The sequence below is a fragment of the Danio aesculapii genome, chromosome 7 (genome assembly GCF_903798145.1).
Source record: "Danio aesculapii chromosome 7, fDanAes4.1, whole genome shotgun sequence".
NCBI lineage: Eukaryota > Metazoa > Chordata > Actinopteri > Cypriniformes > Danionidae > Danio > Danio aesculapii.
Window position 1 is genome coordinate 43,330,648 of NC_079441.1, and position 27,666 is coordinate 43,358,313.

Sequence of the window (27,666 nt, forward strand, 5' to 3'; positions counted from 1 at the left end):
AAAATGCAAACAATGTGATGTTTGATAAACAAATTTCGGGAGGAGCATGCGCAGAAGTTTCAGTATCAAATACGTCATTGACAATTATTCTATTATCCAATCAGTTCTTGACCAAACCCCTATATATACCAAAGCTGTCTTACCTGCAGCATCTTACGACTTTAGCATCCCTCCACCTCCCCGTCACCTCACCTCTTAAGCATTACTATCCCGGGGGGAGCGTTCTGGGGCCGGGCTAGATACTTCGCTCGAATCCCTATTCCTCTTTGTTTCCTGATAAGAGGAATGACTCGAGTTTGGGTGTCTTCCCCGAGCTCAGAGCCCTCTCCCAGGACAGCACGCCAAATACGCTTTATTCTGAAACTGTTGCAAGTGTGAACTCGTGAAATAAAGTGTAGCAAAAGCTGCAAAATAAGAGTAACACAACTATTTGTACCAAACAAGTATATATAAACTACACTATACTTACACTATACACTGTATTATTATTATTAGGTACACCTTACTAGTACCAGGTTGGACCAACTCTTGCCTTCAGAACTGTCGTAATCCTTCGTGGCATAGATTCATCAAGGTACTGGAAATATTTCTCAGAGCTTTTGGTCCATATTGACATGATAGCATCACACAGGTACTGCAGATTTATCAGCTGCACATCCATGATCCGAATCTCGTTCCACCACATCCCAAAGGTGCTCTATTGGTTAGAGTTATGGTGACTGTGGAGGCCATTTTAGTACAGTGAACTCATTTTCACTCAAAACATTCTGAGATGATTCACACTTTATGACATGGTGCGTTATCCTGCTGGAAATAGCCATCAGAAGATGGGTACACTGTGGTCATACAGGGATGGGCATGGTCAGCAACAATACTCAGGTAGGCTGTGGCGTTGTCATGATGCTCAGTTGGTACTAATGGGCCCAAAGTGTGCCAAGAAAATATTCCCCACACCATTACACCACCAGCAGCAGCCTGAACCATTGATACAAGGCAGGAAGGATCCATGCTTTCATGTTGTTGACAGCAAATTCTGACCCTACCATCAGAAGGTTGCAGCAGAAATCAAGGCTCATCAGACCAGGCAAGGTTTTTATAATCTTCTATTGTCCAATTTTAGAGAGCCTGTGCCAATTGTAGCCTCGATTTCCTGTTCTTAGCTGACAGGAGTGGCACCCGGTGTGGTCTTCTGCTGCTGTAGCCCATCCGCCTCAAGGTTGGACGTGTTGTGCATTCAGAGATGCTCTTCTGCATACCTCGGTTGTAACGAGTGGTTATTTGAGTTACTGTTGCCATTCTATCAGCTGGAACCAGTCTGGCAATTCGCCTCTGACCTCTGGCACAGAACTGCCGCTCACTGGATATTTTCTCTTTTTCGGAACATTCTCTGTAAACCCTAGAGATGGTTGTGCATGAAAATCCCAGTAGATCAGCAGTTTCTGAAATACTCAGACCAGCTTGTCTGGTACCAACAACCATGCCACATTGAAAGTCATTTAAATCACCTTTCTTCCCCATCTAAAGTGCAGCAGATTGTCTTGACCATGTCTATATGCCTAAATGCATTGAGTTGCTACCATGTGATTGGCTGATTAGAAATTGGCGTTAAAGCAGTTGGACCTAATAAAGTGGCCGGTGAGTGTATATAGTCTTTGCATAAAAGTGCAATATTATATGTCATTATCTTTATTTACTCAGTTCATACTTGAGCTGATACAAAAAAATTCAAGCAGCCATAAAGGAGTGACAGGTAAAAAATAAAGGCAACTGAATGTTCTTCTGTGCTTATTTAGCATTAGATTCTCTCTCTCTCTCTCTCTCTCTCTCTCTCTCTCTCTCTCTCTCTCTCTCTCTCTCTCTCTCTCTCTCTCTCTCTCTCTCTCTCTCTCTCTCTCTCTCTCTCTCTCTAATGGTACAGCATCACCTGCCCTCATTTCTTTATTCATAAAGCCTTATGAAGTGCCAGGAGACTCAGCCATTTAGTGGCGAGGACACAGAAACACCAGTTGTTTACCATGATTTTTGACAGTCTCTGTGCTAAAAGTCCCATATTCAGGGAAGAAAGCGTTTGGGATTCGGATTAAACAGCGTTTGCGCAGCTCCATCCGATGATTTGATGTAGACTGTGATCGGCGGCTCATGCGTGCAGTAGACAAGACGATCGACCGCGCGAGATACAGGCTATTTAGACATGTAGAGGAGCTGCGTTTGCAGGATTGCGATAAAACACGTCCGTGAAGAGGAGTAAAATTCAGCTACAGCTCGGAGTCCATGTGGGCTTTTTAGAGAAATCCGAGAAACACTGACGTTTAAGTTGCATGGGGCTATTTTCTTCTCTGCGAGCGGGTAAGTAGGTTACTTCACCTGTTCCTTTGCTTAAAGTCATAGTCTCTCCACAGCATGTTCTCGTTTTCGGCTTCTCCTGATTAACTTAAACCTAAATGATTTGTCGACTTTGGTTACCTAAAAGGTAACAATTACTGTAAAATCATCTTACTTCTGACTGCATTTGGACACAGAAGTATTTCAAGGGTAGATATACCGACATATTGTTTTAGTTATTATTAGCCTACTATTCTGCCGTGTAGCTACTGTACCTCGTCCAAATCTAAAGTTTGATTGTGCATGCTTTTCTATCTATCTATCTATCTATCTATCTATCTATCTATCTATCTATCTATCTATCTATCTATCTATCTATCTATCTATCTATCTATCTATCTATCTATCTATCTATCTGTAACACAAAGGTCACTGTGTACCACTTCTGAATTATGAGCCTACTGTAGATGAATGCTTGTTGCTCTAGTCAGTTTGGTCTCTCTTGATACCGAATCATTGCACCTGCACACACACCTGAGATCCTAGTGTCCCGTGAGAACTCTCAGCATCAACCCATAAAATGCAATGAAAAAATAAATCCCTCTTCTGATTTCTCTTTTCGTCTCTCTGCTCTCTTTTAATTTTACAGTTCTCCTGCACAGTCCTCTTGTTTTCACTAATTCTGATATAATCAAGACAAGCAAGACTTACTCCAAAGCATGTGAGTACTTTTTCCTCTAATGCTTTTGTTAGTTTCATGTTTGAAGGTTTATGCAGGCATGTCTTTAGAAAATATTTTTTGATTGGAATAAAATAATGTGCACCTTTTGTAAAGTTGCTTTGGGATGATAATTATTGTGAAAGGTGTTATACAAATACACTTGAATTGAATTGAAATCAATTGTTCCCTTTGAAATTTTGTGTACATAATTTGGTTGCAGTTGGGATAAATTTGTATACTGATGTGGTTCACACAAGAAAAATGGGTTTTACTATGTTTAAATTTCATTTCTACATTAAAGATGTGTGTAGTGCTGCTTGTGAAGTAGTGAGTATGGTCAAATGCAAAATGTAAGTAGGTTCATTAGCAAGTCTACTAATTATTTAAAGTTAACTAAATATCCCAGAGTAGTGACTTGGAAGTCATCAAGATGCATTCGAAGATGCATTTGTGTTTAAACCCATTTAAAAGAGGCAAAAAGTCTTTACATAATTTCTCATTTTCTCAAATTTGGCACAACTGGACATATGGAGGATGCAAGCTTTCATAACCAGTCTCTGAAAACACACAGCAAATCTGAAAATAGTTTTTGCACAATCTGGATTCAAAAGAGTAGTGACCCCCCTAAAAATAAAAATGTTGTTGTAATTCGAGTGTTAACTCACACTCGAATTACTTAAATCTTAAATTACTTTCCTTTTTCAGCTTAAAGGTGCAGTATGTTAGTTTGACACCCAGTGGTTGAATTAGGTATTGCATTCCTAGATAAAAACACACACAAGTGCAGGTTGCCAGATTGATAACCAACAGGATCGGGTCTGACTATTGAGCCTAAGTGCTGATCTAAATCGTGTTCTAAATAAAAACAATGCATTTCACATTTCGGTTATGGACGCATAATTTGAAAGCCTTTCTGACTGAATGAATGAAATACGCCGTTTTCCATCAAGGCAACCCAGGGTGCTGAAATATAATTGGCTAATGTACCATTGTGTGGGTTAAAAGAACCAAAACAAAGACAGAAGTTCTGGCCCATAACTCATATTTTCAAATCCGAATATCTGACTTCAGCATTGTTTTTCAGATAAACAAGAAGGTTCACTTAACATGTTTCTTAAATATCTGCAAACATATTACGGTATTTCTATGCTTTAGAAGAGTCAGAAACTTACATAAAGCACCTTTAACACAAAGAAGATATTTTGAAGAATGTTGATAACCAGACAGTTTTAAATAGTGGAAACAAAAATATTTTTTTATAAATATAAATACATGTAAATATTTTGTAAGTGAGTTTTGTAAACTTGTTACCAACATTTTTCAAAGTACTTTCCTTTGCATTCATCAGAGAAAGTAACTCAAACAGGGTTGAAACTATAGGGAGGTGAGTACGTACATATGACAGAATTTTCATTTTTGGGTGAACTATACTATAGTTTGAGTAATTGTCTGTAAAAACTCTCTGAATTGAACTGCTATAGCTGGGAATGAAGATGCCATGTCATAATATAGTCCATGTGGTAGTGGGATGTAAGCACAATTCTTTGACAACAGCCTCTCTTATTGTTTATTTCTTATTGTTTATCAATTTTTAATTCTCTCTTTAATTCTCTTTCAGATGAGAATACCATCTTTCTTTGCAAAAAGGAAAAGGTGAAAGTTGGAACCTGCTTGGTCAATCGTTTAAGATGTTATTATAGGAAAGACTGTGGCAGGGAGTACATGTTAATGAAACTGATTTGTTCAGGTAAGCAAAACTTTCTGTATTTTGTAATGCAAATGTATTCAGAGTGTGGAGATTTGTTCTATTTCCTCCATGATATTTGGTTTATTGCAGTGTGTTTTTTCTGGGTACATCTGTGTGTTTTTGTGCTGGTATGTTGACTGATTTAAACTTGTTTTGGAGAAATGAAAATGACACTAAAACTGCCAGTAGCTGGCAGCGAGTCACACCACATTCACACAGGCATTGGCTTGAAGGAAGCATGTCTGAAGCTTTGCGACAATGAGATCATCATGGTAAAATAACCAATCACATCCAACTTAGACCGCGAGTCAAAAAAGGCCAAATAGTCCTCGCTGCAGCCCCTAGCACAGTGATGTCATGTATATGCTGTATATGCATTGAAGTGCGCATACACAATGTGGCATACTGCATGGCTACGTCTGACATTGCACACTTCCATACTATATAGAACATACTTTCCCAGTGGTCTTGTAGTAAATTCAAACTCAAATGTGGTACATACTTGATTAATGTCGATTACTGTAGTCTGTAAACCCATTCTCTGATTCACATTCCGGAGCTGAAGGTGGCAGTAACGTACCAAAATGCTGGGTGCCAATCACCGTACAAATACAAGAAGAAGATGTCCATTATGTAGTGGACGTTGCAACCATAGACATCTATTATAATATTTAGGGTTGTAACCTGCATTGCATGCTTTCTGTTGGGTTTAGAGTTAGGGTAGGTGTAGACGTTAATAACACACACACTGTAATGTGTAATTTAATAAATAATACAAATAATTCTCGTTTTGTATGCACGTAACCATTCTACATGCAGTCATTCATGAAATCAAAGTAATACAGGACATTCGCTACGCATGTGCGCTAACACATACGTGACATTGACATACATGATGTTGACATACGTAACGTCGACATGAATTTTGTCACTGTGTTAAGGTGGCAAAAAAGCATAGAAGAAAAAGTAGCAGTGCAATAGTTGTAGTTGTTTTTATCAGAAATTGTATATTTATAAAATGATAAGAGTAAAAATGTAAATGTATTTTAAAGCACTGGGTGATTACCAATCGCTAAGTTTTTAAGTTTTTCCTCCATTTTGACATACTGCTATTATCTTGTGTTGCACAAATGTGATTGGTTACCATCTGCACTAGTATATTTGCATAAAGTGATCTGCTTTGCGTTCAGAAAGTTGAACATTTTTCAACTTCTGCCTCGAGTAGCAGACCCAATGCGACCCATGATTCAGTTTGTCAATGCTTGACGTCAAGTAAATGAGAAGTGATAATGCCAATGCCCAGTGTGAAAGGGGTGTTAATGAGTGATTCATTGATTCTGTTGATTTATTCAAAATTGCTGATTCATTTAAAAGCAAAGCAAGTGACTGTGGCCCAATGCTGAATGGCATACTTCATGTGCATACGAAGACTAGCAATGGCTGCTATGTGCGCACGTCAAGTGAATTTAAGAGACCGTAGGGTGTCCACTGTAACCATCATGTGCATCATGATGGGCAGTTACGCCAAGCCCATAGATACAGTATATGACTTCTACAGTCAAAGCAATGTTATCATGAAAGCGAGGACAAATGTAAGGGTTTAGGCCAGGGGTTCTCAAAGTCTCAATTGTGACAAATGGCACTGTCTGTATTTAATCAACCGCCTAAACTTTTGTTTCAAAAGGCCCTTTTCCACTATTAGGCCAAACAGTTCTGTTTGCCTAACTGTTCCATCATGTAGCGATTCAGTCCAGTCAGTACAGAAACTGTTTAATTTTTCCACTGAGGTGATGACAATGGAAGTCTTTGGAATTTAATAGAAATCTGTCAGGCGATGCCTTGGTAATGTAAACAGCAAGATGAATGATAATCAGATATTTCAGTTTTTGGGTTGAATTGAATTGATTTGAATTTTCTTTTTTGCTTAGTCCCTTTATTAATCTGGGGTCGCCACAGTGGAATAACCCGCCAACTTATCCAGCATATGTTTTACGCAGTGCATGCCCTTCCAGCTGCAACCCATCACTGGTAAACATCCATACACACTCATTCACTACGGACAATTTAGCCTACCCAATTTTCACCTATACATGTTTTTTTTTTGTACTTGTGGGGGAAACCTGAGCACCTAGAGGAAACCCACGCGAACACGAGGAGAACATGCAAACTCCACACAGAAACGGCAACTGACCCAGCCGAGGCTCGAACCAGCAACCTTCTTGCTGTGAGGCGAACGTGCACTGCGCCATCGTGCAGCCCCAATAGATTTCCTTAATATACACTATTAACGCCCTTGAAATGTGAAATGGAGGTGGGTCCGGATTGAATTCTCAGGATCTGGACCAGAGTCCGGACTTTGAGAAACCCTGATTTAGTGTTGGGATTGGGCCTGTCATTATGAATATCATTGGATCACTAAATTATTTTAAAAGCAGATTCATTCAGGTATGAAACAATATATTGCTGCTCTGAGACACACAATTTATTTCTTTTTTCTTTATTTCTTTATTTTTTTTACAAATTTTCTTGGCAAAACTGAAACAAGACATGTTTGTATCCTCAATGTTATTCACTCAGTAATGATTTTGTGTCTGTTGAACAGTTGCATAACATCAGTGCTAAATTTGCAATCATGCTCTCATTCTATTTGGGAAAACAGCATGTAATGTCTCATAAATATGAAAAACAAAAGACCATACAAAAATATTTGGTCTCTTGAATATTAGTTGCAGTGCAGCGCAGTGGCTAAGTCTGTAGCATGGTTTCCATAAAGCAAGAACACTCCTGGAATTGGCCGTAGTGTGTGAATGGGAGAGTGTGAGTGTGTTTCCCAGCGCTGAGGGTTGTATTTGCAGTACTGGGTTGCAGCAGGAAGGGCATCCACCAGTAAAACATATGCCGGAGTAATTGTTGGTTCATTCCATTGTGGTGAAGCAAGGGATAAACAGAAGGAAAGTGAATGAGTGAATTGTAGTTGCAGTCTTAATCTTCATCAGTTAATGCTTTAAAGCTTTTTATGGAAACTGTGTGACACTCAATAATATGAGGCTGCACATCGATAATAAAATTGATATTATCATAGATCATAGAAGAGCTTCATGTTAAAATCACACATAAAAATCTGTGAAATGGTTTTGGAACATTGTGATCACATTTAATGTGCATTTCACAAATGTTTCACATGATGATTTTTAACACGTAACACTCATTTTATGCTCATACAGTATGAGGTTTTGCAGTAAGCGTACTCATTCTCAAGTATTTCCTATAGTTTATGCTTACAAACACATCTCATATTTACAGACCACAATTTTACACATTCTTTATAGAGTGCAGGCTCCACACATTTGTAATGTTGATACCAGTTTTATCCTGAGGAATAAACAAACTGTAGGCAGCTAGTTGGGGGTCGAGACAGAAACCATGGTAACGCTGCAAGAAGTTGTGATTCAACTGGGCTATCTTGACACTGAGTTGATTAAGCAGTGTTGTTTTTTAAAGAGAGCGCTTTCCTCCTCACTTTCTCTGGCACCTTCAGTGAGTTAAGAGCTATAGCACAGCAAACATTAAAGTGTATGTTTTTTATATATACATTTGGCTGAGAGCAATATTTCTCCTCATTGAATTACACAAAGGTTATATCAGCCCTCGTATATCATTTTCTATATGCAGTGCAAACAAATTCAGTAAGACTTTTTTCCTCATACTGAATGTTAATACATGCCTAAGGGACTGCAAAATTGTAATCAGAAGCTCATCTTTTGTTGCTGTAATTATTATTCGAGACCAGTATTGTGAAACCTGAGGCATCTGATTACATTACAGTGTTTTTGTTTGTTTGTTTTTTACTGGCATATAACCATGTTTGCTAAGCAGCCACTTTTCTCTTTAAACACCTTTAGAAGGGACAGGAAGTCCCCTCAGCTAAAGCACATTAAAGGTATCTGCTAATTCACTCTGACCTTTGGCTAAACTGTTTACTGACTGAGGAAATTGCATCCTCCAACAATGATGATGTCACAAGGCATTCGACACGTAGCAAGAAGAGAGGATGGTTGCATTTTGTTAAACACCACCTTAGAGAGCACAAAATTTGAGTTCTGGGTGTTAAAAAGTCATACCTTTTTATTTTTTTCTGAAATTAAGTAGAATTTTTATGATAACTTGAACAATAGATGGATCGGTTGACCTGTCACTAACTGTCGCTGTTTGTGTGTTTAGTTTATTTTATTTTATTTTTTTTTCTTTTTTTCTTTTCTCTCTTAATGCTATATTAATAATGATTTGACCGTGTGAGTTGACCGTGTGTTCAATATATTATTTTATAGTCATGAGACCATAGTGTAAAAAAAAACTCCAGACGCACTTGATCACTGTTATCGTGATGAAGGCAAGTGTTTTCCAAAACACGTACGTGCAGTTTTAAGGAATAGCCATGTCAACAAAGGCTTTTTAATATTTTTTTTCCACATTTTTTGAGTCCCTTAAACTTTCCTTTGCTATTTATTCTGATGAATCCTTTACCCAAAGAGCACTATACATTAATTAAGCTACCCCTTGGTTCTAATGGCATATTAACTGGCAGCTAGCTCTCTGCAACTATCACATGGTCGCCCACTGAAGTTAAGCAGGACTGTGCCCGGCCAGTACTTGGATGGGAGACTACATGGGAAAGCTGGGTTGCTGCGGGAAGTGGTGTTAGTGAGGCCAGCAGGGGGTGCGCAACCTGCGGTCTGTGTGGGTCCTAATGCCCCAGTATAGTGATGGTGACTCTATACTGCTCAATGAGTGGTGTCTTTTGGATGAGATGTAAAACCGAGGTCCTGACTCTCCGTTGTCATTAAAAATCCTAGGATGTTGTTTGACAAAGAGTAGGGGTTTAACCCCAGCATCCTGGCCAAATTTGCCCACTGGCTTCTGTCCATGATGGCCTACTAACCATCCCCATATCATAATTTGCTTCATCACTCTGTCTCTTCTCCTTCAATCAGCTGGTGTGTGGTGTGTAGTCTGGCACAATATGGCTGCCGTTGCGTCATCCAGGTGGATGCTGCACACTGGTGGTTAATGAGGAGATTCCCCCAATGTGTAAAAGCAATTTGAGTGTCTTGAAAAACACTATATAAATGTAATAAATTATTAGTATTATTATTATTATTATTATTATTATTATTATTATTATTATTAGTATTATTATTATTATTATTATTATTATTATTATTATTATTATTATTATTATTATTATTATTATTATTATTATTATTATTATATTAAGTTTTCAGGGACTTTGTGAGAAATATGAAACAGGACAATCTTCCCACTCATCCCATCATTGCTTGGTTTGATCTGTCCTCTACTAATCATTTTACCTCATGGATGTACAGAATGGCCTTAGAGGCTACAGCAAAGCATTTAGCTATACAGCGCAGTTGAGAGTAAGCATGGGCAGGTATAAGATTCTGACGGTATGATAACCTTGGTTAAAATATCACAGTATCACTGTATATTGATTACTGCTCTAAAATATTTTCTTTTTAAATGTCTGGGTAAAAAACTAAAACTTTTTCCCCTTTGAAAAAAATATATTCATTTTTTGAAATATTCATAATATTTTGGAGCAGTAAACATGTCAGGCTAAATAATTCAAATGAATCATTGACTTCTGTTGTCTTCATTTGTTTCAAAAACATTGGCTGCCTCCACATAATTTGGACACGTACAAGTGGTTGGTACAACTTCAGGACATAATAATGTTGGAATTATTCACAGCTTGAGTGAACTTGGTACAAATGAGTACATTAAAGATCTAAACTTCAGCTGCTGACAAAATCTCCATGTTTATTGCACAAAACAATGATCAGGATTCAGAAGGATTGCCTTATTTTGTATAATTGATACTTGATACTGTTCTTTGTTTTTGTTTTTATATTAACTTCTATTCATTGGATACCCCAGTTTAAAGAGGCTGCAGGGGATGGGGGTGGGGGTAGTTGAATTGATATATTTCATTATATTGTTTTTTTAGCCTGTATGTTTTGTTAACAATAAAAAATTAAATAATAATAAATTAAGCTACCCCTGAACACTTTGATTTTGGATTTGCATATAGCAATGTTTTGATTAATGAAACTTTAGCGAATCAATGCAAAGTTTCAACATGTTTTATTTGTTCTTGAAGCCATCTCAGATATTGTCAAAGATAATATGTATTTTAATGGAATGCTAATTTGCAGAGAATAAGATTTTATTTTATTTGTTTTGACAAAGCAAGTTGTTGATAATATTATTTAAAAATATATATTATTTTCTTACAGTTTTTGTTTTTTATTTACTTTGACAGTTTGCTAAAATAAAATAGTTTTAATCTGGCCAAAATCCAATATTAGTATTGTCCAATTTGCAAATTCAGTTTTCTCTAAATGAATACATAAAAAAAAAAAAAAAAAAAAAAAAAACAAGACTCACCTCTCACAGACAAAGGTCCAAAATTTGACCTATTTGTCCTATTTTGACTGCTATGCCATCATAATTAGTCCTCAGTGACTTCAGTTAATCGGTTTTGGCCAATGCAAACAATTATTCCAACATCCAGCTGTGCAAGAAAACATCTGACATAATCAAGGTCATATTTTGCTACTGTGTTGTTTTTAAATAGAAAGAAAATAATAATAACAGGTAACTTTTATTCTAAATCTTGGACCTTAATCTTGAAAGAAAACACCAATAAAAAGTGTAAAGCACTTTTACAAGAGAGGCTAAAAAAATGAAGCTCTAAATTATTATTATTATTATTATTATTATTATTATTATTATTATTATTATTATTATTATTATTATTATTATTATTATTATTATTATTATCATTATTGTGTTTAAATAATTTTTTTTATGCAAATGGCCATATTCCGACTGAAAAAAATTGAATGTGCTGGCCAGTTTTTTTATTTGCCTAATAAATGACAATAGGCTATAGTTTTTGATTTAAAACTCTTTTTCTATATTATATATGATATAATAAATTTGTATTTTAAAAATAAATATTTGTCTTTTTTTATTCTAAATATTTAGGAAATATTTTTGGTACATAAAAACTGTGGTTATGGTGACCATCTGACAAGCTAATTCAGCTAAAAATAGTGCTTAAAATGTCACCTAAATTCAGTATTTAAATCTTATAAATAAATAAAAAATGAGGCAAATAATTGCAATAAGGTCTGCTTTTTGAGAAAAAAAAGAACCACCTCTTTCACCACAGTGGCTTCAGGCCTGTGGAGGAGAACAGCTGGTATCTTGAGTAAGAATACTTACAGTATAGTAAAATATTGCATTTAACCTTATATTCATGTCCTACTTCTCCCCCCAGATGTTAAAATCTCATGTACAATGCAGAAGTCTGCAGGTAGCAAGACTCTGTGTCCTTATAAACGCTCTCTCATAGCGTGCTGCTCCCTAGTCCCCTCCCCTCAATTCACTCTGATACATGATACATTGCTCATCTATCCAACACTTTAAATGTCACGCTCGCCCTATGGTCCCTGCAGCCAGCTTTTTTCCCTGTATACCTCCTGGCCCGAAGAAAATAACAAGATATAAATACTGCTAAAAGGCTACACCATTCTGGCTGTCAAGGACCAACATCACTTTTAAAGATTGATTAAAGTGGCTGACTGTATTCAAAATCATGATAAGTTTATATGAATAATAGACCAAATGGAGTGTGTTACTGATTGAAAAGATGTATGAAATTTTTAACGCTCACATTATAATAACACTTTTTGAAAAACAATTTTTTTGTGTGTTAAAAGGATATCTCTTATACTAACCAATGCTTTATTTGATCAAATTTACAGTAAAATAGAAATATTATTGGCAACACAGTGGCTCAGCGGTTAGCACTGTCGCCTCACAGCAAGAAGGTCACTGGCTTGAGTCCCGGCTAGATAAGTTGGCATTTCTGTGTGGAGTTTGCAGGTTCTCCACGTGTTCAAGGGGGTTTTTTTCCGGGTGCTCCAGTTTGTGTGAATGAGTGTGTATGAATGTTTCCCAGTACTGGGTTGCAGCTGGAGGGCATCCACTGTGTAAAACATATGCTGCATGGATAAGTTAGTGGTTCATTCCGCTGCGGCAACCCCAGATTAATAAAGGGACTAAGCCAAAGGTAAATGAATGAAAAATATTATTTATTAGTATTATATTTTCCAAATGTTTAAATTCTACTACTACTACTACTACTACTACTACTAATAATAATAATAATAATAATAATAATAATAATAATAATAATAATAATAATTATTATTATTATTATAGAGGCCTTGTAACAGTGTTTGTAGAATTATGTTTAGTGCATGTAGAGCGAAAAGATAATATTTTATTTCATTTATTTTTTTGGCTTGGTCCCTTTATTAATCCAGGGTCGTCAACTTCGGAATGAACCGCCAACTTATCCAGCACATGTTTTACGCAGCAACCCAACTCTGGGAAACATCCATACATACTCATTCACACACTACGAACAATTTAGCCTACCCAGTTCACCTGTTCCGATTGTTTTTGGACTGTGGGGGAAACCGGAGCACCCAGAGGAAACCCACGCGAATGCAGAGAGAACATGCAAACTCCACACAGAAACGCCAGATGACCCAGCCAAGGCTCGAACCAGCGACCTTTTTGCTGTGAGGCGACAGCGCTTATATTAAATCTTGAAAAAGGGGTAAAATAGGTGCCCTTTAACACATTTTTGTAACATTATAAATGTGGTTACTGCCACATTTTGATCAAATACAATCTTGCAATATCAATGATAATAATCATAATAATAATAATAATAATAATAATAAGAAGAAGAAGAAGAAGAAGAAAAACTATAATACTATGTTATTATTATTATTATTATTGTTGTTGTTATTGTTATTATTATTATTATCATTATTATCATTATTATTAAAATACACAGATAACCTCATGGGTTCGAAAGAAAAAAGTACACTAAATGGCTTCGGATAAACTTGAGGATGAATAAAATGATATATCAACAGTAAATGAACTATGCCTTTAACATGACAAACTACTCATTATTATCAGTATAGTGAGTTGTAATGGACAAATGTCGTTTTAATGTGTACTGCTGACTGCAGAGCTCAGCAAAAGCATGGCCAGCTCAAGGCTGTATGTCAGCATGGGTTACTCCTCTACCTCGGGGAGGGCTGTAATAAAGCTCATTCTGATAACTCAAAACTCAGAGCCGCCCGTCGCTCATCTAATTGCAAGCGTTTATGAGAGCAGCAGCAGCAGGCCTTCGTTCTCGCTCTGGAATTAAAATGCTAATGCACTCGAAACAAACAAAACCGAAAGCCTTTCCGCAGCTGGGATTTGCATGAACTTGAAAGTAGCTGTGAAAGTCAGTACCAGAGGGCACTGAAGTTTTGAAGACGGGGCATCTGACAGGAAGAAAAGCAGCCATGCGTGAATCTAAAGGACTGATGCAATGACAAAGGCAACATTTTTTTTCTGCTGCTTTTTTGCCTTGTCTTCTCTACCGCTTCTTTTAGCCTCCCTCTGGGATGACTGTAGGAGGGCGAGTGTTTATGAGTGGGCTGTAGTAGCAGTAATGGTGGATGTTGTCTGTGCCAATGATGCCGGGAGAGGTATGATGGGTGTGCTGTTCCACATGCGCAGCAGGGCGTCCCCAGCGGGCCAGAACCAGCGTCACCAACCTGGATCAGCACACGCGTCTAACCAGCTGAGACAGCGCCTGACAGAAGGTCACATCACCAACAGAGGAAATGGCAGCGCAGTAGGCAACCGGAGGATCAATACTAACGCTTTAATTGGTCAATGTATTATGAAATATGAACCAGATGATATACAGTGTGTGTCAAATCTAGGCTAGAGTAATTCCTAATTAATATGCAAGCAAACAAACAAACAAAAAATGGCCAAAATACACTAATAAACAATGAATGAAAACAATTGTATATGTGACCTTTTTTCTGTCAGACAAACACAGTCGGAGTAGTTATCAATTTTATCCTGGCTCATCCGTGCTGTATTATGGTGTTTTATAGTACACATAAATCTGTTAAATTAGCCTATTTTTGTTTTTATATGTCATCAACAGTAGCACATAATGTGCAGTCGGCTGCCATCTGAAGTGAGATTAATTTTAAAAAAGTATGAACCATCTATGAAGTGGATTGATGTGTTTTTAAAAGATATATTTATATCATGTAATGTGTATTTATGTAGCGCATGTATCGTGTATTGCCATACACCAAAAACGCTTTACAATCATGAGTGAAGTCTCTCCATACTACCACCAGTGTGCAGCATCCACTTGGCTACAGTTGGAGTGGAGAGACAATGATACAGCCAATTCGGTGGATGGGGATGATTGGGAGGCCATGATGGGTAAGGGCCGAAGGAGGGAATATGGCCAGGACACCTGGGTTATACACCACTACTCTTTACGAAAGAAGTGCCATGGGATTTTTAATGACACAGAGAGTCAGTGAGCATCATCCAAAAGATGATGCTCACTAACAGTATAGTGTCCCCTTCACTTTTCTGGGGCATTAGGCCCCCTGCTGGCCTCATTAACGCCACTTTCAACAGTATATATATATATTTCTCTTTCACAAACACATCAATCCACTTCATACATGGTTGCCACTCCAAGCCAATTCTCTTACTTTTCCTTAACTTTCACTGACAAGGAAGATGAATTTCCATGACCTATAATGAATAGAAAAATAGTAGGTGTGTCAAAATTAATAGGTTTTTTTTTGGTGCACCGGGATGAAGACGCGGACTATTCGGTATAGGTTCAGTAATAGATTATAACCGATTATTGCATACTGATGACTTTTATATTTGCTCTACATTGTGGTAGCTTACTATGGCGAGGGAGGCGAGTGTGAGTAATTAAAATGCTCTAACTACTTAAAAACGCAGAAATTCTGCACATTTCCACTCCTCTCAGCTGTTACAGTGATCTTGTGGATCCAGACACGAGCATGTCTGCAGAGCGAGTTTTCTCCACCGAGTCTATTATTGATCAGCTGTGATAGCCGCTGCCGTTTATTAGTGTCTCTCATCGGTGAGCAGCGCCAAAGCATTAGAGCCAATCGCATCCCTTTCGGTTGTGTGCGTGACCAATCATAGGCGTTTATCAACTCGCTCGACAACACTCAAAAAATGAAAATGGAATAATATTTATATTTGTTTATTTGCTAAAAATGCTCATGTTGTTTTGTGCATGTACTTTAGTTTTGTTTGATACATTCAGAAAGATACATTCAGAAAAATTACAGGTACAGTTCTTATATCTGACTGCTTGTAATAAAGAACAAAATTCTATTACAAATAGACAGAAAATGTATGTATAAATTGTTCTTTTTAATACAAGAATTATTGTGATGTTATTGTAAAATTATGTATGGAAAGCATTGTCAACGCACCATGATGCACAGAGATGTCGAATTGAACTGAATCGATGGCATGATAATCGTAACCGAACTGAACCGTGAGGGCAGTGTAGGTTCACACCTTTAAAAAATAGGCAGATGTTGTGTTGAGCAGATCTTGAGGTCAATGGAATACTTAGATGTTTAATTTTGTTCACAGCAAATTAACACATAAATACAGTAAACATTGCTACAAATTTTGAGAAAAGTCACCACAAAAATTGGTCATTTTAGGCTGCAAAAATCATGTTGTTGTTGTTTTTTTTTTTTTGCAAAATCTAGTGTGGACTGGTTGAGCACTGAGCAGACAAAAAGCAGCCACATGCAGTATTTTAACAGGTACAGCCTGGTGACTGCATTTTGCCGGTTGCCAAGTGAGAAAAAGAATGAAATGGCAGTGAAAAATAGCCCAACCATAATAATAGGCAAGACATGTGAAAACATCATAAAAACATGGTACAGAAAAAATACTTTCTAATAAACAGGAAGTAAGGCAAATTTAAAATGGCAAACAGAAATTTACATAATATTCCATGACTTGGACAAAACAAACTAAATTTCCATGACTTTCAATGCCTGGAATAGACCTTTTAAAATCCCATGATATTTCAGAAAATTCCAGGAGAGTGGGAGCCTTTTTTAGGTAACCCCTTGCGACATATAGGTTATTTTTTACAACAAGTGTATATACTTTTGGAAGCTTGAGAATAAAAAGCCACTATACAACACTTTTATACAGCATGGAAGAGCCAGTACACTACCTGAAAAAAGTCTTGTCGGCTATCCAAGTATTAGAAACAACAAATAATAACTTGACCCCTAGTTGATTATTTGGTATCAGAAGTGGCTTATATGAAAGGCTTCTAGATAATGCTTATTTTATCAAAATAAAATATGATCTTATTAATTAAGTCTGGAATGGCATAGAAAGCTTTCTTGCAGGACTCCCAGAGTTCATCAAGATTCTCATTGATCTTCACTGCCTCCTCCATCTTAGCTGAGACATGCTCAATACTGTTCTTTTCTGGTGACTGGGCTGGCCAATCCTGGAGCACCTTGACCTTCTTTGCTTTCAGGAACTTTGACGTGGATGCTGAAGTATGAGAAGGAGCGCTATCTTGCTGAAGAATTTGAGCTCTCCTGTGGTTTGTCTTGATACCTCAGGCTGTCAGTGTTGCCATCCACTCTGCAGATCTCTCGCACGCCCGCATACTGAATGTTACCCAAAACTATGATTTTTGCTTCACCAAACTTGATTGATTTCTGTCAGAATCTTGGGTCCATGCTGGCTTTAATAGGTCTGTGATGATTGGGATGCAGTTCAACAGATGATTCATTCAAAAAATCTACCTTCTGCCACTTTTCTAAATGACTAGAAGTCAAGTTATTATTTGTTGCTCTTACAACTGGGATCGACGACAAGATGTTTGTCAGGTAGTGTATAACATTTAACACTATTCCGACTGTGTTTGTCTGACAGAAAAGAAGTCATTATATACTGAGGATGGCTTGAGGGTGAGGAAATTATGTGGTCGAAACTGTGTTTAATGATGTGTGTGTGGGCCCAAGCTATTTGTTAAAAAATAAATAAACGTAGTGGCGCAGTAGATAGTGCTGTCGCCTCATGGCAAGAAGGTCGCTGGTTCGAGCCTCGGCTGGGTCAGTTGGCGTCTCTGTGTGGAGTTTGCATGTTCTCCCTGCGTTCGCGTGGGTTTCCTCTGGGTGCTCTGGTTTCCCCCACAGTCCAAAGACATGTGGTACAGGTGAATTGGGTAGGCTAAGTTGTCCGTAGTGTATGATTGTGAATGAGTGTGTGTGGATGTTTCCCAGAAATGGGTTGCGGCTGGAAGCGCATCCGCTGCGTAAAACAAGTGCTGGATAAGTTGTTGGTTCATTCTGCTGTGACGACCCCAGATTAATAAAGGGACTAAGCCGACAAGAAAATGAATGAATGAATAAAAAAAAATTATATATATATATATATATATATATATATATATATATATATATATATATATATATATATATATATATATATATATATATATATATAAATATATATATATATATATATATATATTTTTATTTTTTTTTTTTTTTTTTTTTTTTTTTTTCATAAAATGAAAATAATAATTTTAACATAATAAGATCATTAAAAATGCATTTTATTTGCAGAGTAAAATATTTGACATTAAAATGGTAAATATAGAAACTCTGCAAGTACATGTCAACTTACACTAAACCTATAACTTTACACTCTATATTACTGTAATGGGTATTAGTTAGTTGCAAAGTGACTTAAAATCAATATAATGTGTTAAAGGGCCATCAAAATAAAGCGATACTATTTTCTCATTGAAGTCTGTTAATCCTGCAAAATTTGAAACAGCACTTGGCATGCAAATTAGGGCTGACTGCACTAAATGTTCATGTGATCTGATCATATTTTAGTCCCCAGAACTTTTATTAGACTGTATTCTCCAGCTCAAGCCATCAGGCAAAAATAAGGCCATTTTCTGCATGAATTTAGAAAAAATTGATTCAAGATTACATCCTTATGTGTGCATGACAGTTTCACTCTTGGAAAGAAGCAGCCTTGCAAGAACTCTAAATCTATATGCATATGAGCTTTATGCTGTGTGGGAATGAGAGGAGAGAAGTGGGAGTTAGAAGGATGTAATGCTTATGAGTTTTTCACCATTTCTGCTGCAACCCTAGAAAAAGCCTGCTTCTCATTTGGGACTTAATCGCTTCTTATTTCATAGCATCAAAATTTAAATTTAAAAATGCACCAGAAGAAGTAATTTATGGCAAAAAAAATCTGATTCAGTGGACCAATGAACCTGGTTTTATCACAATATATAGTGAGTTAATGATTAGCTTCACTCAATAATGATTAACTTAATGATTGGCTTAACTCAAATTCTTTGAAACTCAACATGGACTAAACTGAGATAATTTTTATTGCCACCCCAGCACTTACCAGCAATATTTCGACCAGTTTCTCCTGTGAGATTGCTGGCTCTTACATTAAAACATCTAATTCTGTCAAAAATATAGGTGTAATCTTCGACTCCACACTCTCCTTTCAGTCTTACATTAAATCTGTTACTAAATCTGCATTCTTTCATTTACGTCGCATTGCCCAACTGCGTTCCTTCATCAGTAGCAAGGATGCTGAGACTGTCGTCTATGCATTTGTCTCTACTGTAATGCCCTTTTCATTGGTCTGCCTGTCAGCCTCATCTCCAGATTACAATATATTCAAAACTCTGCGGCTAGAATACTCACGCATACCAAACGTTCTGCTCATATAACCCAATCTTGTATGACCTCCAATGGCTCCCAGTTACATACCCTATTAAGTTCAAAATTCTCCTCCTTGCATTTAGATCCTTAAATGGCCTAGCTCCCTCTTATCATTTCAACATGCTTGTCCCCTACACTCCTACTCACTCATAACGTTCCTCTGACTCTGGCCTTCTTGCTGTCCCTCGGTACCGCCTCTCTTTAATGGGGCCAGATCATTTTGTGTCATTGCACACAAACTCTGGAACTCTCTACCACGCTTACTCAGTTCTGTTAATATCTCAGAATTCAAATATCTACTTAAAACTCACTTATTTTCTGAATGCTTCACTTGTGATCTGACAAACTGACCACTTCATTTGATCCACCTTAGGTCTTTTTTTTTTTGTATTTCCAGTTTGTTATATTTGACCCTGCATGTTTGTGTAACTAATGTTGTCTCTAGTTATGTTTGCTTGTACTATCTCTTTTTGGTACATTCTTTGCAAAGTGTCCTTGAGCTCTGGAAAGGCGCTATATAAATAAAATTTATTATTATTAGTAGTAGTAGTAGTTATTACAGTACATACAATGCGTGAAAAATAGCATTTATTGTTTTGCTAATGCCTCCATTAATTAATCGGTTAACCTGGAACACAGTCAAAAAGTGAAACACTTTGTAAGAAACAGTTGATGATGGGCTGTTTAATTATTAGAAGAAAAAAAACGCACACCTGAGGTGATCAAACAGTTAAGTTAAACAAACCTGTTTGCATGACTAGTTTCTTACAATTCCAAAAGCCTTTAGTTTATTAATGACAGAAATAATTGAAATCATTCAGTGTAGTGATATTAAACTGTAATGTGGTCAAGACCTGGCTGAATTACTTTGCTGTGCGGTTCTTTAAAAAAAACAAATCCACATCATGCATTGAAAAATCCTTTAATATACAGTACAGTAGTCAACATTTGGCATCAAAAAAGTTCATCAAAATTGTCAAGACAATTGCATCACATGAATGCATCACAATTCTTAACACAAAATGTTTTACTAAAGGTGCTGTTGACTTGAAATATTCACCAGATATCATTACCAAATAAAGGAATCCATACACACAAATTAAGTTATAAAACGACACTGAAAACGTTCTGAACACATGAAGAAAGGCATGGAAAGCCCAGTCAGCAGCTAAAATCTCTTATTAGTCATTCCAAGTATAGGTTTATCGCTGCAGCCTGGAGACCTCCAAGTGGGTAGTATTACATCGCAATAGGTTGGGTGACCTCCAAGTGGAAGGGACTCAAGCCACAAGTAAGTTGGGTTTGGGTGGTGTACTGTAGGTGGATTAGACATTAATAAAACACATCTGGTTACTGTGAGGTTGGGTTTAGGGTTGGGGTTGGTGTAGACATTAATAAAACACACCAGGTTACTGTGGGGTTGGGTTTAGGGTTGGGGTAGGCGTAGACATTCATAAAGCACAAAATTGGATTCTGTGTCATGTACAAGACATTAAAATAATTAAAAACTCAAGGTGTGTACAGCCCACTTGGAGATCAAGGCCCACCCAGTTGAACCTGGCTCCGACCTCCGTTTATACCCTTCTCAGTGATTCAGCAACCCTGCTCCTCTCATCACTGTGTATTAATAATAGCTGCTTCAGCAACATCTACATTATCAAGAGTATGAAGATGACAACAGTGTACATGAAATTAAATGTACATTTCAGCAAGATAATGGTGCCAAACACAGCTGCAAGAATGGCCTAGCCAATCACCTGACCTGAATCCAATAGAAAATAAGCTCAGAGTTTACAGAAGGGGCCCACAGAACCATTAAGATTTTACGACTTGAAGTCTGGGAAAAAACGTCACCTGACCAACGCATGCAACCCTATTCTCCATACAAGAATCAAACGTATTAAATACAGAAAATTAGGTCATTAGTTTTGTTTTATTTGTACTGTGTGTTTGGATTTCTAAGTTTTTACCAAAATCTGGGACAATTTTACATCAACAGCTCATTTAGAAATGTATTTACCATGGAAAATCTCTTTTTTGTGACCTCCGTGTATACAGTATATGCGCTTTCAGCATTACTCAACAGAAGCACAACGAATCCAGACTGCATTACTTTCCATCTGGTGCTGGCGGCCCACATTATCCCAAAGTGAGAATGTTTCTCTGTGTTTTTAGATGATTCTGTGTTTGGGCTTGAACTTGGCAATGGGTGGATTCCTGTTGACTGAGTAAGACATAGTGAAATAGTTCATGGGTGTCACTTAAACAAGATTAAGCCACAGGGCTAGTGCCTCATCCCATGGGCTCAGCCTGCCTGCCGTAATGGCGAGAGTGGGATCAAAGCTGGCAAATCCTGTGGAAATGGGTCCTGCTATTGCATCCCTTGACCCTCTAAAACCCTTGAGGTCTAGATAATACGGCTCTCCGGCACTAATCCCCCCTTTAGCTTAACTTGCTTGGGATATGTGGTATCCAAACAGCCTAGTTGTATTGCCACTGTGCTCTTTAATCTGAGTTAAATGACATGGGAATGGAGTCTTTAAATGACTGACCATCCATGACAGGAAACTGTCCTAGTAGCAAGAATCCAGGAAGCCACAGCTTTTTTTTTTTTTTTTTTAAATGAACCTCTGTGAGTCATTCACCCATATCTGAGAGCAGGTTTGAGTTCAGTGTTGCAGGATTTTGTGGATTTCTGGTGGAGGTAACATATTGAGAGAGCTGCTTGATTTATTTATTTGCAGAGAAAGCAAGAAGTGGTATGTGGAATTTGTTACAACAGAGCTGCTGTATTTGATTCAAAAATTACTTTTGATAAATAAGTAAATATAAAAATTCACATTTTATACGTAATTTAACTTAAAACTTTTATTTAATTGCATTATTAACCTTTAAATAACCAGGGCGTCTAATTGAGATTTCAGATCTATTTTACAACAGAGATCTAGCCAAGGTAGCAGCCATCTAGTAAGACAATTTTAGAAAACATCAAGTACACATTACAACAATATCTAAACAATATCCTTTCATCTTAATCAAATGACTTGATATTAAACGCTTCAGTAATTGCACTTTTGTCGCTGTTAAAGGGAACCCATTTTACCCCTTTTTCACATATTTTACCCCGTTTTGACTTTGTAGCTGTTTTTGTTGCTTGTGCCTTTAATGCAAATGAGCTGGTTCTCCCCGCTCACCATTCCCATGTACATGTCAGAGCAAAAGCGATCGCTCACTATTGCTAAGATGGGTGTAGCTTCTCGTACTGTGTTATGCATAAGCAGCACAGTGACAGACAAGGATGAAGCAGATCTCCCTTACTACAATAAGAACCTTCTCCATTAATTATTTGATGTATTTGTGTGTGACTCATTGTTGCAGAAAGGCTTGAATTAACTCTACAACAATGTTGTTTTAACGTTTGTGCGCTTAACTTGTAGCAAATACACGTTAATATCTACTGCTGTGTGGAAATCCGTTATGTTAATGTACAAAATAAACCTGATTTAAGTCCATGAACCGAGATTGAAGCATCTTCTTTTTAGAAATGTACTGACATGCAACTGTGCTGAATTAAAATTTGTAAAATTGTTGAATAATTAAAAGTAATTGTCAAAATTGAGGTCCCCATGGGTAAATATGCTTTTAAATCACTCAGAATTAAGTTTGAAGATGTAAAAATCCAGATTGTTTCCTGTGAGGGTTGGGTTTAGGGGGATAGTATACAGTATACGCTTTGTACAGTAGAAACATTATGCCTATGAGAGTCCCTACTGATATATAGAAACAGCTACTTTGAAGGTCTCTGTACGTCCTGATGCCACTGTGTTAAGAACATGTTGCCATCTGAAATATACAAGGATTTCATGCATGCAGAACCTTATAAATAAATGAAGAACCATTTTTTTGCACAACCTCTGGCACCTTTTCCTTTATTTACAAAATTGCAGTGCGATTAGTAAATGTATGTTGAACATTGAGTGCTGTCAGCTTTTAAAAATAGGCTGTGATCTATGGTTCACTTCGGTGTAATTCTTTGAGTTTGCCTTTTGTTTTTATTTTAGTGCCTGTGGTTTTACAAACATCTCACAGATTCATTATGAAGTTCAGTAGCAGCAAACATGAAAGCAGGCAGTTACACTCTCACTTCTTGGATTACACAGTTAAGCAGGAAGATTTTGACAATAACTTTATGTACCCTCTCTATTTACCAAATCCGTCTGACAGCTCCCTTGACAGCATAGCAGACTGAGGCAGCGGTCTTCACCTCAAACACACTGGCTAAGCAAAAAACATCACAATTATATTTACACTGCAGTGCAGTCGGAGGAAACTACCATTTATAGGAAGCTCTCTATAAATGAAGACATTTCTCCTCAATCAGCTGTAATTTATTATTTTTATTTTGCAGCTATTAGGAGTAATGTTGTGTTTATTATTGTTAGAAAAAAACAGATGTTAAACATTCTTGTGTTCACAGGAATGTGTGTGTACAGTGTGTACTGTTATTATTGGACATTTTGTTTGTTGACAGTTTTTACATACCAAAACCTTTGAATTTTGTGTTTTGCCATCACTTTTGAACATTTTGGGATTTTTTTAAACAAAATATTCAATGTGTGAAATATGCCTTAATGTTTTTAATGCATTTTTACAATTTTTATACTGTTATTATTTTTATGACTTACTTTAGAGATCAGAGATTTGTAGAGAGATTTCAGTTAAAATTGGGAAACTTGCAAAAACAAGATGCCGTATTCTTGTCGACCAAACAAAACAGGTTATAACAGGACATGTTTAATTCTTGCTTATCAGAATTCCCTGTTAACAAAGATAGCTCCATTACAAACACTTGTAAAAGGCTACAGAGTATGCCCCTAAAACTAGATTTTTGTCATAGAATGAAAGACTGGAGTATGAAAGACTGGAAGATGACACACATTGGTTTAAAAAAAAAGATCACCCAATTAAAATCTTAACTGTCACCCTACATTTTGATTTATAGGTGATATATGTATATTATATGATTTGAAAGGTTAAGATTTATACAAATTTGCCTAATATTCAAGAGTTCACACTTAGCTGATAAATAATAAAGCTTTAAAGCTTAATAAAGCTTAATAAAGTTTGTTTGGCATGCTGTCCCGGGAGAGAGCCCTGAGCTTATGAGAGCTTATAAGGGGGGAGATTCTTCAAGACGAAGATACTGAGATAAAAAAAAACTCTGGTTATTTATAGTGAGTTAGGAATCATCTGATTGGTGAATTAATTGTGAGCTGGTGCGAGACCAGCCGTGAACAATCTTAAGAACATGATCCTCTTGAAATTAGTTTAGAAAAACAAACTTCACATGGTATTATTTGTCATGGAACGACGCTGACAACTGAGTTGGGCATCCATGTGTAGTTTTATTAAAAAGTAGTTGGATGGGCAATGGTAAAAACAGGAACAAACAGAAGCATGTAGTCAAAACAGGTAAATGGTCCGGACAGGTGGCAAGACAACAGAAACAATAAACTAAGCAAAGGGGTCAAAACATGGCAAGACCCACAAGGGAAAACGCTTTGTAGTGCTACGCAGGGTAAACAAGACTCAGCAATGTGTGTGTTGCAAAAAGAGGTGTGTTTATAGTCTATTTAATGATTCAATGATGACCGTCAGCTGTGTGAGTGTGTGTGTGTGTGTGTGTGCGTGCGTGCGTGCGTGCATGCGTGCGTGCGTGCGTGCGTGTGCATATATGCGTGCGTGCGTCCGTGCATGTGTGTGTGTGTGTGTGTGTGTGTCATCATCGTTGATCAAGACCTGGTGTGTGTGAGGTGCATGATGGGAGTTATAGTTCACATCAGTGGCCGAATTGTAGTTCTCCAGTAATCTGCAAGCAATAATCACTTGTGATCATGACATTATTAATAATAAGGTACAGTTCACACATATAATAATGATAATAATAATAATAATAATAATAATAATAATAATAATAATAATAATAATAATAAAAATAAAAATAAGGATAGTAGTAATAATAAGCATACTAATAACAATTATGTCATAATTTACTAACCATCATAATATCTTCTTGTGTCATATAAAATCTAATACAGGGTTGAAAAGGCATGAGGGTCAGTGTTTTTCTAAACACAACTGGGGCCCGTTACAGAAAGGAGGTTAAGTGAAAACCCTGAAATTAGAGAAACTCTGGGTTTTCCGTTTCAAAATGGCAGGTTTGTCAAACTGGAGAAAGCAGGGTAAGTCAAGCCTGTTTCTGAAAGAGAGGTAACTTTAACTCAGAGTCAGTTACCGTGGTAACTTCCTCTGTGAACCTAACCTGATCAGGAGCAGGTTTTATTCTCTAAACTCTGAGTTTCTGTCAGTCTCCTCCCCTTTTTTAAAAACGAAGTGGTATTTCTCACCTTAGCCTTACGTTTCCACCCACCTATTTTAATGCTCATTTTGGAGATGCGCATAAAAACGATTGATGGAAACGTCATGATGCACACAACTTTTAAAAAAAATACGCATAAAAAACATGCACATAACTAAGTAGGATAAATTCCAGTTTTGCATATAAATTAAATTTATATATTTGGATGGAAACATATCTATTGCCTACATTTCAGTCACACAAAGAACAAAGTCACGTACGAGAATGGCTTGTCCTTTTTTAATAAATAATTAGGCTAAATTCACTGACCTTCGACAGGGACATGTGCTGTAACTAGATTAATGGGATTATTATTCTTTCTAAAAACTATTGTTTAGTTCTGCTTACATTCTAAATGTCATATCAGCCTTTATCACTTGATCAATAAAAAAGGCAGACACACACAACTTTTAAATCTATTAAAAGTGATCTACGTGTATAAAAAGTGGGAACGTGTGTAAAAAAATTCTATAAACGTCACACATAACATTAATTATTTTATTATACTTAAATATTTCAATACTTTAAATGTAAAATTACACATTAACTTGAGCTGTTTCCCCACACTGTCCCTGATGTAGTGGTGTTGCTTTTTAAAATATATGGTCATATTTGCTATAACTCTGCACGAGCACATCAAGTTCAGTTTGGAGAAAGAAATGGTGATCTCTTTTTTTAAGATGTTACCATAGTCACTCTTAATGTCTGCGCTCCATTGATAATGCCTTTTTATAGTTGCAGTGTGTGCGCTTAACTCTAAGTTGGTGTACTCAAAGTTGATTGACCTAACTCAGATCCGCTATTCTATAACCAAAAACTCAGAGTTTTTAATCTCTTTGTAAATAAACTCAGAGTTCAAGTTTAAACTCCGAGTTGGGTAAACCTCCTTACTGAAACAGGCCCCAGGTGTCATCAAGCATCAGAGATGGGAGTAGCCGGTTTGTGATATCTACTCACTATGCTTTACCTCCTCACTGCACAGTTGATCTTTGTTGTCTGGCTAAATAATGAGATTGTGATTTGTGAATATGGAGCGTCATGGGCTGAATTGTAATCTGTGTCTCCCCTATGGGCTTTATTAATAGGTGAGCCAGAATGAGAGAAGGCTTAAGCCTCTGTACGATTCAGAATGACCTAGATATGCTGCATTTCTCTGACCCACATCCAATTCACTACAGGCTCCACTGTGTACTGTACAGCAGGATCTTTCTCCTCCATTATACCAAAATAATGGCTTCAAAAACTGACTGTGGCGTCTGCCATTTCTTTCTCTCTTTGGACTGAATATGCAAAACAAAAGCAATGTTGATGAGACTGATGAGATGATTGACAGCATATACAGTTGAAGTCAGAATTATTAGCCCCCCTTTGAATTTTTTTAAAATATTTCCCAAATGATGTTTAACAGAGCAAGGAAATTTTCACAGTATGTCTGATAATATTTTTTCTTCTGGAAAAAGTCTGATTTGTTTTATTTCTGCTGGAATAAAAGCAGTTTTAAATTTTTTTAAAGTAATTTTAAGGTCAAAATTATTAGCCCCTTTAAGCTATTTTTTTAGATATTCAACAGAACAAACCATCCTTATACAATAAATTGCCTAATTACCCTAACCTGCCAACTGTAGTTAACCTAATTAACCTAGTTAAGCCTTTAAATGTCACTTTAAGCTGTATAGAAGTGTCT

The 27,666-nt window shown here is 36.8% G+C and overlaps 1 protein-coding gene across 1 annotated transcript in view; it reads left to right on the forward strand.

Annotated features, from left to right (window-relative positions):
* Positions 1-1,978: 1,978 nt before the first annotated feature.
* The window catches only part of bean1 (brain expressed, associated with NEDD4, 1), a 95,048-nt gene continuing 69,360 nt past the window's right edge, over positions 1,979-27,666 (forward strand). The window contains exons 1-3 of the mRNA XM_056462897.1: positions 1,979-2,346; positions 2,972-3,043; positions 4,662-4,790. Coding sequence (XP_056318872.1) covers positions 2,319-2,346; positions 2,972-3,043; positions 4,662-4,790 — 229 coding nt within the window. The 5' untranslated portion in view covers positions 1,979-2,318. The remainder of the gene's footprint in view (positions 2,347-2,971; positions 3,044-4,661; positions 4,791-27,666) is intronic.